This window comes from Myotis brandtii, unplaced genomic scaffold, assembly GCF_000412655.1.
Source record: "Myotis brandtii unplaced genomic scaffold, ASM41265v1 scaffold535, whole genome shotgun sequence".
Taxonomy (NCBI): domain Eukaryota; kingdom Metazoa; phylum Chordata; class Mammalia; order Chiroptera; family Vespertilionidae; genus Myotis; species Myotis brandtii.
In genome coordinates, this window is record NW_005369964.1 from 3,146,288 (window position 1) to 3,160,906 (window position 14,619).

Genomic DNA, 14,619 nt, shown 5'->3' on the forward strand with positions numbered 1-14,619 from the left:
GATATGTACCCTGAAGTTGTCCATGTGTGATGGGGTTTTTGCCCATAGACACAATTGGAGTAGAGACTATAGTATGTTGTATTTTCATGATTCTGTTTTCTTATTTTTTCCCTTCTAGGCAGAAGAATTATTTTTATGGGTTCCACGGAAATTACTAATGACTGTTGAATCTGCTAAAAATTCTGTTTTGGGTGAGAATAATTTCTCAATGTTCAAAGCAAAGTGAAAATGATAGAAATATATATATTTTCATTTTGTGGAGCTAAGGATATTTGGTTGTTTTCTCAATTAGTGAACTTTCCCCCACAATTCATGTTAGGTGTTTCCCATGCTTATAATCTGACATAATAGATGAATGTCAAAAGAGAGATGCAAGTTACTTAAAACGTTATAGGATTGTTTAGTTTCCATAACTTTAATCATATAAATGAATACTTTTAAAAGAAGTTGTGGAACTTATGCTATTAACTTTTGGGTTACTCTAGGACCCTTATATTCTCAAGACCGAATTCTTCAAGCCATGGGAAATATTACACTGGCCTTTCACCTGCTGTGTGAGCGTGCCGACCCTAACTCCTTCTGGCAGCCCTACATTCAGACCCTGCCCAGCGAGTATGACACCCCTCTCTACTTTGAGGAAGACGAAGTCCGGTCTCTGCAGTCCACACAGGCTGTCCACGATGTCTTCAGCCAGTATAAGAACACAGCTCGGCAGTACGCCTACTTCTACAAGGTCATCCAGGTGAGCTGTTGGCCACTCTCTACCTGTCTGTGTGACAGGGTGGGGGAGAAACTGATCCCACAGATGTTCCACTGTGTCCCTCAGTAAGAATGCATCAACAGTTTGCTTTTTTACATTGTAAGGTGTTCTAGTCCATTGTTTCCGTTTTCACAGAACTGTCAATGAAAGATGGTTTGACTATCTGACTTCATCAGTGTCCAGTGTTAATGTAAACAGCAGTTGTTACATATTATGACTAATAGTCACTGAGTTCTGAAAACAGATTACAGTAAAAATTTAAACCTCTAAAATATAGCACAGTGCTCGGCGTATAAATTTTCCTAGAAAATGAAAGTCCATTTGTGAGTTCTTGTTGTAAAATATTGACAATTTACTAAATTATAATGCTGATTTGTTTTTTTCAAAGTATACTGTATATTTTATTAATTTTAATTAGCCCTAAGTAAAAGAGTCATATAAAAATCTCCATAAGGTTGGGAACATGGTCTCAGGGCCCATGGCTGATAGGACAGCTTCCTGTAAGACACTCGAAAGATACTGTGATTGAAGCCACCCTCCGCCAGCCAGTGTGGCGGTGATTGAGAAGAGAGGGCTCTGGGGCCAGCCAGCCAGGTGCAGATTCCAGCAGCGCCACTTGGAGCTGTGTCATCTGGGCAAGTCTCTGTGCTTCCATTCTCTAATCTGTAAAATGGGATAATACAGCACCTGGCTCCAGAGTTGCTGAGCGGATGAAATGCATTGATCTATGTGAGGCCTTCAGTATAGTCGGACTTAATAGAAATGCTCAATTAGTGTTACCATTTTGTGTTTTGATCCTTCAGGCCACATTGTCTATTTTATTTGCTTATTTTTTTAATGGTTTTAAATAGCTTCTCACCCTGTCCCCACAGTACCTTATGTTAGTATTTCTTAATCTTTTCTACTAAGAAACTCCCATTCATAAATGACCCATCACAAGCTCAGAATGGTTAAAATCTCTCATGTTTTGTTGCTGGGTTTTGGTCTCATGTTTTTAAATCTTAAAAATTAATGCAAATGTTGGTGTGCTAAAGTCATGTGTAATGACTTACTGTAATGTCAGATTGGCATTGTGGGAAAGCTGCCCCATCTCTCCTGTGACCCCCCACATGCCACTGGGTGCCCCGGAACCCACATTCCAGTGGGAGAAGCACTGCTTCCCATGTGGCAAACGCCATCACCCCGACAGTGTGTCAGTCCAGGTGTGGTTCTACCTCAGAAGAACCCAATGTCACCTACTTAACATTAGTACAAATAGGCAGCAGAAGGGAATCATTACAAAGTGAAACACGTCATAATTAGCTTTGTAGAGAATTTCTTACCCAGTGATTTAGTTTCAGAATGGGATGCGCTGTGTGACATCAGGAAGGTATAGGCTATGGAATAGAAGAATTTTGCATAAGGATTTGTTACAAAGAAAAACAGACTTAAGCAAAAGTTTTTAAAACATCATATTTTGAGTCTAGCTGTTTTTCTAGTTTTAGAATGTTCTCATTGCTTCTGCAAGTCATTAGTAGCAGTCCCAAGTAAACACAAATGTTGGCATTGTACTGCCGTTGTTTTATTAGAACCAGGTTTCTCACACCAGCACCAAGCCATATCTCATACATTTCTAGGATCAGATGTGGGGCCCCTGCTCTTTGCAGTGGATCACTTCATCGGCACATTATCACTGAGGGAGAAAGTGAGTAGTGTCACATCAGTCCATAGTTACTGTTTCATTACAGTGACCTGCCTTCAGTGGGTTTTTTTTTTTGCATTATGACTCAACCTTTTTTAGTGTCAGGGGAACCCTCTTCTCAGAGAAATGCACGTGTCATATCTTACAAACACTTGTATACCATTTTGGGGTTCAAATTCTTGAACTGGATTTTGCTCTTTTTAGTTTGACTTCCCATTTAAAGTCATCTTCCTGGGGCCTGCACCAAGCAGTGCATCTGAAATGAAATCCATTGATTTTCTTCTGAGCTCATGCTGGCTGGGGGTCTGCCAGCCACGGCTGTTGGCCACTGTCGCATGATGCACCAGCCATGTGACAGCGAGCAAGACTCAGTTTCATGTGTCTATGGTGGTGAAAGCTCATAGTCCAGCCTTATATCTTGCTTCAGACTTTAGGATTTTTATTCCAGACGAGAAGAAGCACTGGCACTAATGTCCACTGATTAGCAGTTTCTTCAGAGAGATTTCTCTTTATGGCATTTTTTATCCAGTGTTTCTCTTTCTCTCTGTTGCCTATAAACTAGAAAAAGAATTTCCTGTGTTCTTTCCTCCCAGCATATTTCTTTGGTCAAAGGCCTTTTAGTGGCCACTTGCTAGTTCAGATTATTTTCTGTCTTTAACTTGCTTTACCACATTTTCTTAAACAATCTTTCCTGGCAAGTCTCCCAATCTTGTTCTTCAAAATCGTTATAACAATTATTTGCCATTTGCTGTTCCATCTAAATGTTAGGATTACTTTGTTGTATATCACAGAAACCTTATTGAAATTTTTGTTAACTACTCTGAATTGTCTCATTCTTGGGTATTCTTTGCTATCTTTTAATGAATTTGTATAATTTTTTTTCCCCCAGGGGGAAAAAACCCTAAAATATAAAGTAGTCTTTCTGGGCCTCTGCTGGTCTCCTGGTGGTAACAGGGGCCTGGGTCTTATGGTTTTCTTATGGTTTTTATATTGTATTTATGTTGTATCCTTCTTGAGATAGTATACAGTGAGTCCTTTAGGTGTTAAACAGATGATAGTATGTGTGTATCCAGAAGCCTCAAGCAGGTCCTGATAACCGTTTTATTCAGTGTGCATAGTCTTGTTGAGATGCCACAGGAATTTAACTCTTGTTCATATCACTTGGCCTATGGTAAGATTGGTTTCCTTACATGTCATTTTGCTTAAAGTCACAGAACCCATCCACAACGTTGAGGACTGACTACTGTACCTTGTACATGAAGCACCTGCTGGTGAAACTTCATACTGTAGCTTAACGGTTGAGGAATGTTGACACCCAAAGCTAAATTTAGAAATGTGGTTCAGCCAGATTCTGGGAAAGGCGAGTGTGCATCGACAGCCCTAAGTGGTAACATTTCTGTCAATTTGTGAAAGGGAAACCAGGGGAGAAGATAGGGTTAACAGCAGAAGACAGTTTAATGGCATTTACAACTGCTTTGGAGTATTAAACCCATAAAAATACTTGTAGCAGATTAGGTCATTCCAGAGTTCAGCTCCAAGTTGGGTGTTTTGCCTGGAAATGGTCAGTTTTGTGGTAGAAATTAGTGGAAAAGTAGGATTTGACTTAAACCCAGCTCTGAAGTAATGTATTTGTGTGAAAGTGAAGCAGGTTATATCAGATTTGACTTGACTTACCATAGATGAATGCTAGTCCAGATATTTTTCATTCACATCAGTGAAAAGGAAATGAGATCCTGGGAATGAACTGCTCATTTCATTGATAATCCCATCTAATGGACCAGGCCCTGCCACGTGGGATGCCAGCTTGTCCAAACATTAAAGGCTCGCAGGGACACGCACATTTTCCTGTGCTGATGAGCTTGAGCATGGTGCTCTCCAAGTGAATGGGAGTGACCAGGGTTTGACAGAATAGCGGCATAGCTATAAAGTTGCTGTTTTCCATGGACCTTATAATTGAAGTGATTTGTCCCACTTTACTTGTGTTTCCTCTTTGGTGTTGGTCAAACAGTTTGAGAGGTGCAGGGGAAGGCATGCGGATGGAGAGACTCGTTTATCCATTGACTGTGTGAATGTCACTTCAAGGCTGCAGCCATTGCAGCAGTGTCCCCGTGTCCTGCCTCACGCTTCAGGCAGTGGAGTAGGCAGTCAAGTTGGCTGTTCTCCTTGAACAGTTAGCTTCTCCTACCAGGCTGTCATGGCAGAAGATTGGAGTAGGCACACTCACAACTTGCTGGAAACAGGGCCACCAAGAGGCAGAGGAAGACGTGGAGCGGTTGTGGCTGAATACAAGCAGTCACTTCTCCCATTTTTTGTGTTCTCCTTGTGACAGAGCAGCACAGGAGGTAAATTGCCAGAGATGGCTTTTTCCTGATGCTCACATCTACATATAGAAGTCTGATCATACACAAGGCCTTAGGAATGAGCATCCAGGTGGAATAAAGACCTCCGGGCATTAGCATACTTTAAAGATCCCAACACCCTGAGACGGGCACTGTGAGTCAGCATCTGAAGCTGTTGTAGATGTGTGTGTAGATGTGGACTTGAGCGGCACTGGGAGGAGCAATGTGCAGTGCATTTCTGTGACTGCATCTCCTCTGGTGGCAGTTTTTGTAAGGTGGTTTTCCACATTGTCTTCCCAGGTAGCGGGAGGGGGGAGGGGTAATCTCTGTAGTCAGCAGAGCCTCTGCCTAGAAACCAATGTCAGTCTCCTTCCCAGATGAACCAGCCCACCACCTCCTCCTGACCTTGCATTTACTGTCTTTCTGTTTTTAACCCATCGTATCCTCTTGATTGTTTATTCAACTAGTATTTATTGTCTCTCAAGTGCAAGGTACCACACCTGGGGACAGGGACTAATATTGCTGGAGATGCAAGATTTTTTTTTAACTTTTTAATTTGAAATACCTTTTTAGACTCCCAAAAACGTTGCAAACATAGTACAAAGTTGAAAGTCTGGCTGTGGATACTGATTCTTAGACACCATTCTCCTGACCTCCTTCCCACTTCAGTTTTCCCCTTGAGGTGAATGTGTTCTGTCCGTGACATTCTGTTCGTTCTCTGGAGCTTCATGGCAGGGTCACATCTTCTCCTGACCGAGGGGTGGGGGAAAGGAGCAGAGGCAGAGGGCAGGTGGAGGGGGAGAGAACGCCCATGGAATTGCCTGGAGGTGTTAGAGTCATGACTCAAGATTTATTCCTTGGGTTGTGATAAGAGGAATTGGGTAGAGATTCCAGGGCGGAGGAGAGAAAGAATGATTTCTATTTTCAGGTTATTTATCTGAGTTGACTGGGGGCCCTTTTCTGTGGTACATTAGTGTTCTGTGCTGAATCTTTGTGGGACCGACCCAGGTGGGTCAAGGTGGGTTGGAGCGATTCCTGAGCACATCCTAGGGAACCCAGAGCCACAGCCGATGCCCATGCCATTCACCCACCTGGTCAGAGTGACCTTCCCTACTGCTGCTTTAATCCTTACAGTCACTTGCTGAGAGAGTTGTTAGTCCTTCCTTTGCAGATAGGAATCCCAGCTGTGGAGCAGGCTGCCCAAGGCTCAGGGCGCCCTGGCCTGGGCTGGCTTCACAGCAGATCAGCTAGACCCCAGCCCGTCCTAGGCACTGGCTGGCTGAGCCTCCGTCTGTCTCTAAGGCTGTTTTGTCTTGCTTAAATCTTTCTGGCCGATACTTTACAGAAAGCGGGCCTGTGCCTTGCCTTGCAGGCCATCTGTGTGCCTGCACCGGGCTTGCCTGCTGGCAGGTTCTTCCAGCTCCCTGAAGGAAAGCTCCTCCTGTCCACCTTCGTCTCAGCTGTGCAGAGGTGGGAGATGTTCACTCCTAGAGGAAGCTGCAGGCCCCTGGTTCCCCCCAAGGTGTGATAAAGCCAATGGTCCTCTCTCTTTTTTATTATCCTTATCAATTTGACGTTTTTGTTATTGTTAATCCTCACCTGAGGATATTTGCTCCATTGATTTTTAGAGAGAGTGGAGAGGCAGAGAGAGAGAAACATCTATGTGAGAGAGAGACATTGATTAGTTGCCTTCCGCAGGAGCCCCGACTGGCACCAGAGATCAAGTCTGCAACCAAGGTACATGCCTCTGACTGGAATCGAACCCATGATCCTTCAGTCTGTGGGCTGATGCTCTAACCATGGAGCCAAACTGCCTAGGGCTCGATTTGACTTTTAATGATATAAAGAATGTAGAAACACCAGAACCTTAGGAAAATCAGTCCAGGCTTGCATATTCTCTGGAGAGTTTCCAGTTCCTTTATCTTTGTTGGAGCCTCTGGCGGTCTTGCTGAAATGCCCTACCCTGTGTCCTTGTTTGTTCCTGATAGCTGACCGTGACCATTATGAATTTGTGTTAAATGTAGCATAAGATACTGTTCTTATTGTGTCCTTACTTATGGTTTCTGATCTTATAAATTACTCATCCTAAACATGTGCCTAATTTTCATCATTTTCAAGATCTGAACCATGTTTTGTACTATTGTTGAAGTTCTTTTTAGCACTAAGTCTCTGCTGGGCAGATTATCCAAAAAAGTGCTCTTGCAATGTAATAGTTTCTTGTTAAGAGCAGTTCTTCCGGCCTGCCCTGCTGTCCATTCTGCACCCAGCTGACTACCTTTGACTTTTCCATCAATGTCTTGGTCAACACTACATTAAAGGATGCAGTGTCCTGGAGAAGAAAGGTCATGCCTCAGGCTGAGCCTCTCGCCTGCTAGGTAAATCTCGTCAGGTTAAGGTGGTATCTGAGTTCCCCTCTCTGTGGAAAGGAGGTGGGTGCCTGCTGGCCAGGTTGGGGAATAGAGAGTGATAATGTGCAGGGCCTATTGCACAAGTGCCCAGCCCTGCCCCAGGCTCAGCAGTGTTAGCCCAGCCCCCCTGGACCATCCTGGTCTTCACCAGACCATGGCCCTGGTCTGGCCTTGATCAGTTCCAGGGCTTGCCCAGCTTCATCTGGCTTCAGGGCTTTGTCATCTTCTCTGGTTTCAGCTCAGATGTCACGTCCTGAATGAGGCTTTTCCTCACCATAAAGTAGACCTCCCTTATCAACTCTGTGTTAGTGTATGAGTCAGAGAAACAGAACTAATAGGATGTATGTACATATAAATAGGAGGAGACTTATTTTAGGAAGTGGGCTCAGGTGATCACAGAGGCTGGCAAGTCCAACATTTTCAGGACAAACCCGCAGAGTAGACCCAAGGAGGAGCTGATGCTGCAGGTCAAGTTTGAAGGCATCTGCTGCAGAGTTCCCTCTCGCGTGGGGGAGGTCAGCCTTTGTTCTACTCAGGCCTTCACCTGATGGATGAGGCCCACTCACACTGGGGAGGGCAATCTGCTTTACTCAGTAGTCCACCAATTTAAATGTTATTCTCATCCAGAATAATGTCTGAATAAACCTGGGTACCGTGGCTCGGCTAGGTTGACACATAAAATTAATCATCATGGCTGGGCATGCTGTTTCTTTGACAGCATCTGTCCCTGTCTAATTGTTGTATTATTTGCTACCTGTCTCCTCCTCTGGAGTGTAATCTTCACAGGCAGGGACCTTTCTCTTCTAAGTGCCAGTGTGACACCACTGCCTGTCACACAGGAGGCTACACAGAGCTCGTGCAGTGGGGGAAACCAGTCCACTTCGAGGTCTCCACATGTAAGGCACATACGGCAAAGGCCTCTGTGTGAGGTGAGTGGCCAGAGTCCAGCCTGTTCTCCACTCCCCAAGCTGTGACCCCGCAGAGCTGCATCCTCACAGGCAGCTTTTTCGAGTTTGTACAAAGACACTTTGTCCCTACTGAGACAAATGCTAAACCTGGTGGGACCTCAAGAGGCAGCGTGAGCCCTAACCGGTTTGGCTCAGTGGATAGAGCATGGGCCTGCAGACTGAAAGGTCCCAGGTTCGATTCCGGTCAGGGGCGTGTACCTTGGTTGCGGGCGCATCCCCAGTGGGAGGTGTGCAGGAGGCAGCTGATCGATGTTTCTAACTCTCTATCCCTCTCCCTTCCTCTCTGAAAAATCAATAAAATATATTAAAAAAAAAAAAAAGGCAGCGTGAATGATCACCGTCCCGAGTGTAACAGAACAAGCCATTGCTCTGCTTAAGATTCTGTGGCCCTCGACATCTGTGTCCTGTCCTTTCTTCCTCTCTCTTCCAAGAGGTGAAATTTGCGGTAAAGGAAGAATTTCAGATCCGCTGCCTGTAGGATTTTAGCTAGCAGCTCTCCATATAACTGGTTTATATTTTTATGGGCTGTTGTATTTTCTCTGTTAAAAAAAATTCCTTCTATACTCTGCAGAAGATTGGGTGCTGTGCAGTGTACTTCCACAACACTGTCAGCTTCTGTCTTCACCTCTTCCTCACCCGATGCTCACTTCTGTGAGTTCTTCACCTTCTCACCTGATCCGCTTGTAGACGATGTGTGCCCTTCTGCTGCCGAGTCCCCCCGTGAGTCCCTGCCAGTCAGGCTTCCTGACCGAGCTCTTTATGTCACCCAGTGAATGGCCCTCCGCTGCCTGCGCATGTGCAGACATCTGAGTGTGTGTCCCTCCTGACCCTCTCCCCGACTGTCCTGGAAATGACTGGGTCTCCACCTCACACACGACTGTGACACAGTGCCCTATGATGACGACACTTTAGACCTGAATTCTGTTCCTGGACAGCCATTCCTTTTCGGCCCACCTGTGTTCTTGAGTCCTTGAGCTTTGTCACATGTTGTGATTCAGATAACGTCCTTTCACAATCAACTTTATCCTTTCAACTCTAAAGAAAAAGTGGGTTCTAAAAATTAGTAGTCGAAAACACAGTATGGGTACTGTGTTTATTTTTATTTCCATTCCACCTCATAAGAAAAAATATAGTTAAGTATTCCTGTTTTTATTTTCTGCTACTAATGAAGTTTGAATGCTTGCTTCTCTTCCAGTTCAACAGTGGATCCTGTTAAGAGCTAGAAAAGTAATATGGTGTCAGTCTCATGTTTGCCTTCTGGAAGTTTATAGTAGAGATGGGAGGGAAATAATTGGCAGGAAATGTTGGAAAAGAAAACTGGTAAACTTTCAGAGGCTGCGGTGTCTGCTGTCTGAGCCCCGTGCGGCCTGGGGCATCAGATGGGACCTGAGCAGGGGCTTGGAAGGCAGGCTTGTCTGGTTGAGGGAAGTGTCAGTGAAGGTGTGGAGCTGGGGCGAGTGGGGCAGTGAGGAGATGGAAGACAGCCTGAGCTCAACAGAGGCAGCACCCTGGAACTGAGAGGCGTCCCTGCAGATTTGCAGGGACCAGCTCCCCAAGTCTGGCACAAGCATCTCCCTGGGGTGCCTGTGGCTTGTGTGGCTCAGGCCAGTGTGGGATGAAGCTGGGTTTTAGCAGCTGTTTACCTGCCCAAGTGGCTCAAACTCAGTTTCCAAAATTACAGTCTACCCTGTCTCACTGTCAGACTTGGAATGCAGCAGAGATATCAATGTGTTTTTAAAATGTAAAGCATGCTCTTAACATAATTAACCGGAGCTGGGTCTCCTTACTTTCAGCAATGCTGCAATGTCCTTAGGAGAGCTCCTGTACTTGATGTACAAGGGAGGGCGAAACCGAAAGTCCTTTACCCAGGAGCAGTACTGAGGGTGTGGGAGGGAGGGAAGGAGGGAGCGAGCGAGCCAAAAATGTGGCAGGAGTCAGGCCTGAGGGCCTTCAGCATGACCAGGAGCTATGGGGAACCTTCCCATCACATCGGCCTGGGTTTGCCTGCTTATTTAAAGATCACCTGTCATCAGGGAGGCCATAAGACCTTACAGCCTGAGGAATTTGAGAAATATTTGAAGGTAGAATCGACAGTGTCTGTGATAAACTGGATGTGAAGAGTTTGTGAGATAGTAAAGGATGATCTTGAGTTTTCTGGACTAAATTGGTTTTATCTTTTCCCCTTGCTCCTAAACTGGCTTTACCAACCTTTCTCTATTTCTGACGTTTATAGTTTAGAAAGGAAATTTCCAATCCTAAATTTCTAGCTTATTTTAACCCAGGGCACACCAAAAGTAATCTTGTATCTGAGTTTTCAGTCCAGACAGGTTTATTTTATGCTTTGAAATAGATTTTTCAAGCAGAAATCTTTTGTATGCAAAAGTCAAGCCTGGAGCAAATTTTTATTATGGAATTATAAGCTTGTGAAAGTGAAGGTTTTAATGGAAGTGCTCACCCAACCTTAACCGTGGTGACACACAATAGCATGTCTGAACGAAAAGCTGTCAGACGAGCAGCTTTCAATTTAAATGTGTCAATGATTTCAAGACCGACTCTAATGAGTTTTAAAATCTTGGTGTCAGTCTCATGTTTTCCCTTAAATGCTGTGAAGTCATTTAAAATTAATAAGCCGGTTTTTATTTGGCAGCGTTTACATCAGAAACGCTATCATCAGTTTTGAAGTCCTTGCTCTCGGGTGGTCTTTTCATTAGTCTAAAGTGGATTAGTGGCTGTGGTTCTAGAACCAGAAGGACATTGGCTTCCTGTTAACAGGCAAGTAGGCTAACCTGAGGGACGACCTAGATACGGCTTCTGTGACAGGGCATGTGTCCGTGAACCTAATGCAGGTGTGAAATGGAGTCCCCTTGAGTTAGTGAGCTGTGGGTATATTTAGGACTTAGAAATAGGGAAAAGCTAAATGAAAATAAAACATTTGAATAACAGTTTATGGTGATAGATTTCAGTAGTTGGTATAGGATCAAAATTCTAGACAAAAACTGCTAAGAGAAATTCAGAGGCAGGAAAGACTCAAGTGCTTTAGGAGTTTGCCACATACAAAACATAGCTGTACTTTAAAGACAGTAAAGATCAATAATAATTTCCAAACATTAAACATTATAAACTTTTAAATGAGATTTATTTATAGTCTTTCCAGACATCATATATGTCAAGTAACAGAAAAAAAGTAAAAATAATATGTGTCTACTGATGAATTATATAATAGTAGTAATGACATTTTGACTGTCAGTTATTTAAAATGCCAGTATAAATAGAATAAATATATAATAGGAACAGTGGTAGGGGATATTGAGTAACCCCCTGTAGTAAAGGTGAACAGCTTGGGTTGTTGACTCTTGTGGACTTTTAGTTTTGATTGTTGGGGTTTTTTTTTTTAAGACCTCAGCCAAGGACATGCTTAGAGAGAGGAAGAGAGAGAGAGAGAGAGAGAGGGAGAGAGAGAGAGGAGAGAGAGAAACATAGATGTGAGAAACATCTATTGGTTGCCTCCCAAACATGCCCCAACCAACTGAACCACATTGATTGGCCGGGCAACTTTTAGTTTTATTAAACTGAGATTTAGCTTAGACATGTAAAGTACACATGCATTAAATATAGGTTAGCTTCTATCCTAAAGAACCGCACCAAGATTAAGCTGTGGAACTTTTGTAGCACAGTAGGAAATTCCCCATGTTCTTTCCCAGTCAGTACCAGCCCCCTATTCAAGAGGTGACCACTGTTCCATCTCTGTCACCATGGGTTACTTTCTTCCATTGACAAGCTTTCTGTAGGTCGAATCCCCCTGTGTGGAGTCTTGCCCACCTCTGCCTTCTGCTCAGTGCATGTCTGTGAGATCCGTCCGTGCTGCTGGGTGTAGAAGTAGGTAACTCTTTACTGCTGTGTAGTTTCCCATTGTGCGTATTCCACACTCTGCTTATCCATCCTCCTCCTGATGGGCATTTTGGTTTTTTTCCAGCGTTTGTCTATTATAAATGAAGCAGCTCTTAGTCCTCTTGTATATGTCTTGTGAATTTGTCCGTTCCTTTCTTCTGGGAACTCTCTAGGGAGAACAGTTGCTGGGGTATTGGGCAATTTTATAAGTAGCTTCAGATAACATTGGTAAACTGCTTTCCAAAGTGGCTGAACAGTTTACTCCCCACTATACCTGGACTTTCCAGCTGTGCTGCCCCCTGCCAGTGCTGGGTTTGTTAGGCATTCCTGTGGGTGCACAGTGGGGTCTAGTTGTAGTTCTGACTCCCATTCTTTGATGGTTGATAGTGTTGGGTGTGTCTTCTTTTGCTATTCGCTACTTGGATATCCTACTTAAGGAAGCATGCAAATCTTTTACTCTTTTAAAAAAAATTGTAAGGTATCTGATTTAACTCAATATACCCAAAGATTATCTTTTAAGCATATGATCAATATAAAATGATTAATGATATATTTTACTTTTTTTAATAGTAAATCTTCAAAATTCAGTGTGTCTTTTGGGGGAGAGTATATTATATTACTAAGTTTTTAATGCAAAATTAAAAAATTTTGACCTTATTTAAGTGTACAATTCAGTGGCAATAGTTACATCATAATGTTGTGTAATCATCACCACTATCTATCTCCAGAACATTTTCATCACCTCAAACAGAAACGGTAAATGTTAGTAACTCCCCACCCCCCTCCTCCTTCCATTGCCCATTTATAATTTGGCGTTTTCTTCTGGATGTGTGTCCTTTATAAGACAGTTTTGTAACTTTCTCTTCCCAGAACTCTCTGTCTACCTCAAAGTTCTCAACCAAGAGCAATTTGCCCTTTGGCTGTCAAAACTGGGCCAGGGATGCTGCTGACCCTGGAGCACCCAGGACGGCCTCACAACCAAGCAGGGTCCAGCCCGACTCAGTACTGCTGAGGCTGGGAAACCTTTTGGTACAGGATCGTTAAGGTGTTTTTGTATGTTTGCTTCTGGAAGCCTTATTGCTTTACCTTTGACATTGAAGTCTCTAGTCCCTCTCTAACTCTCGTATACATGTTGAGAAAACGAAGAGAAATCTTGATTTTTCCACATCTGTGCTTCTAGCCTTGTGTTTAAAACAAAACTCTGTATGATAATTATCTGGAGCTTTATATGGAACATCTATCTATCTTTATATATATAAAAAGCCAGTGTCTTGACCACCAGGACGACCAAACGACCGGTCACCTCTCAATCCCTCCCCCGTGGCCCACAGGCTCTGATTGCAGCAAGGCGGACGGGCGGTGGGCGGGCGGGGCAGCGAGCGCTGCAAGCAGTGGTGAGCTACTGTGCGCGATTTCGCATGCTTGGCCTCTAGTCTATGTATATAAAAGCCTAAGTGACCAAATGACCAAATGCTATGATGCGCACTGACCACCAGGAAGCAGACACTCAATGCAGGAGCTGCCCTCTGGTGGTCAGTGTGCTCCCATAGCCAACCTCCCAAGGTCCTGTTCGCCCGCCAGGCCAAGGGACCTGACCCTTGCACGAATTCGTGCACTGGGCCTCTGGTATTAATATATAGAACTAAAGTTTTGGTATTTGGTGGTTTAAAAGCAGTATTTGAAGCATGAAGTAAGTGGCCAGGTATTTGCAGAAATGGAAAATTTGTTTCTCCCTTTAACCTGATGATTAAGACCATAATTTAGAGTTCTTGTTGTTGTTGCCTTTTAACTTTCAGGTTACAACCATAATGAGAAATTCACAAAAGATTCAATTCATAAAGTAAATTGACTCTAAAGTGTGTTGTTTTTATCAGACTGTTACCTGGTTCTTGGCATGTAAATGTGGTGATTAGACATTTGCCAGACAGAAGGGAATTTTTTTCTATTGTAGTTCAGTTGTATTTCCACCTGTCAGGTCTTCCATAAAACTGACCACTTACATAATCAGCCTCTGAGATGTTTTAGGATAGTTTGGAGAAGGAAGAAGTACTTTTAGAAGTATGTCATTGAACCTTGTGGGAGCCATTCTTCAGGAAATGGCAAGGATGGAAAGTTCTAAGACCTTTTCCCTCTGTTTATTGGTCATGTCAAGTACATTACTACTATTTTTACATTAAAATCTAATTATGTAGAAGAATTTGTGGCTTAAGAGTGGTCAGATGGGAAAAAATATCACCTCTTCTGATATAGGTCTTGGAACAGTAATAGCTCTCCTGTTGAAACTGACTCTGGCAAGAGGATCAATTGATAGAGGGCTAGATGCTTAGCTCTTGCTTTAAAATCCTTAAAAATACATGTTGCGCCCAGCCGGTTTGGCTTATTGGATAGAGCATCAGCCCTTGGACTGAACGGTTCTGGGTTCGATTCCAGTCAAGGGCACATGCCTGGGTTGTGGACTCGATCCCCAGTAGGGGGCGTGCAGGAGGCAGCCAATCAGTGATTCTCTTTCATCGTTGATATTTCTTTTTTTTTTAATTATTATAATTTTTATTTCTTAAAGTATTACAAAGAGTAT

The 14,619-nt window shown here is 43.6% G+C and overlaps 1 protein-coding gene across 3 annotated transcripts in view; it reads left to right on the forward strand.

The window, feature by feature from the left end:
- The window catches only part of SETD3 (SET domain containing 3), a 58,149-nt gene that overhangs the window by 12,938 nt on the left and 30,592 nt on the right, over window positions 1-14,619 (forward strand). For all 3 annotated transcript variants that reach the window (XM_005877881.2, XM_014549055.1, XM_014549057.1), the window contains exons 5-6: window positions 119-191; window positions 486-742. In XM_005877881.2, coding sequence (XP_005877943.1) covers window positions 119-191; window positions 486-742 — 330 coding nt within the window. The remainder of the gene's footprint in view (window positions 1-118; window positions 192-485; window positions 743-14,619) is intronic.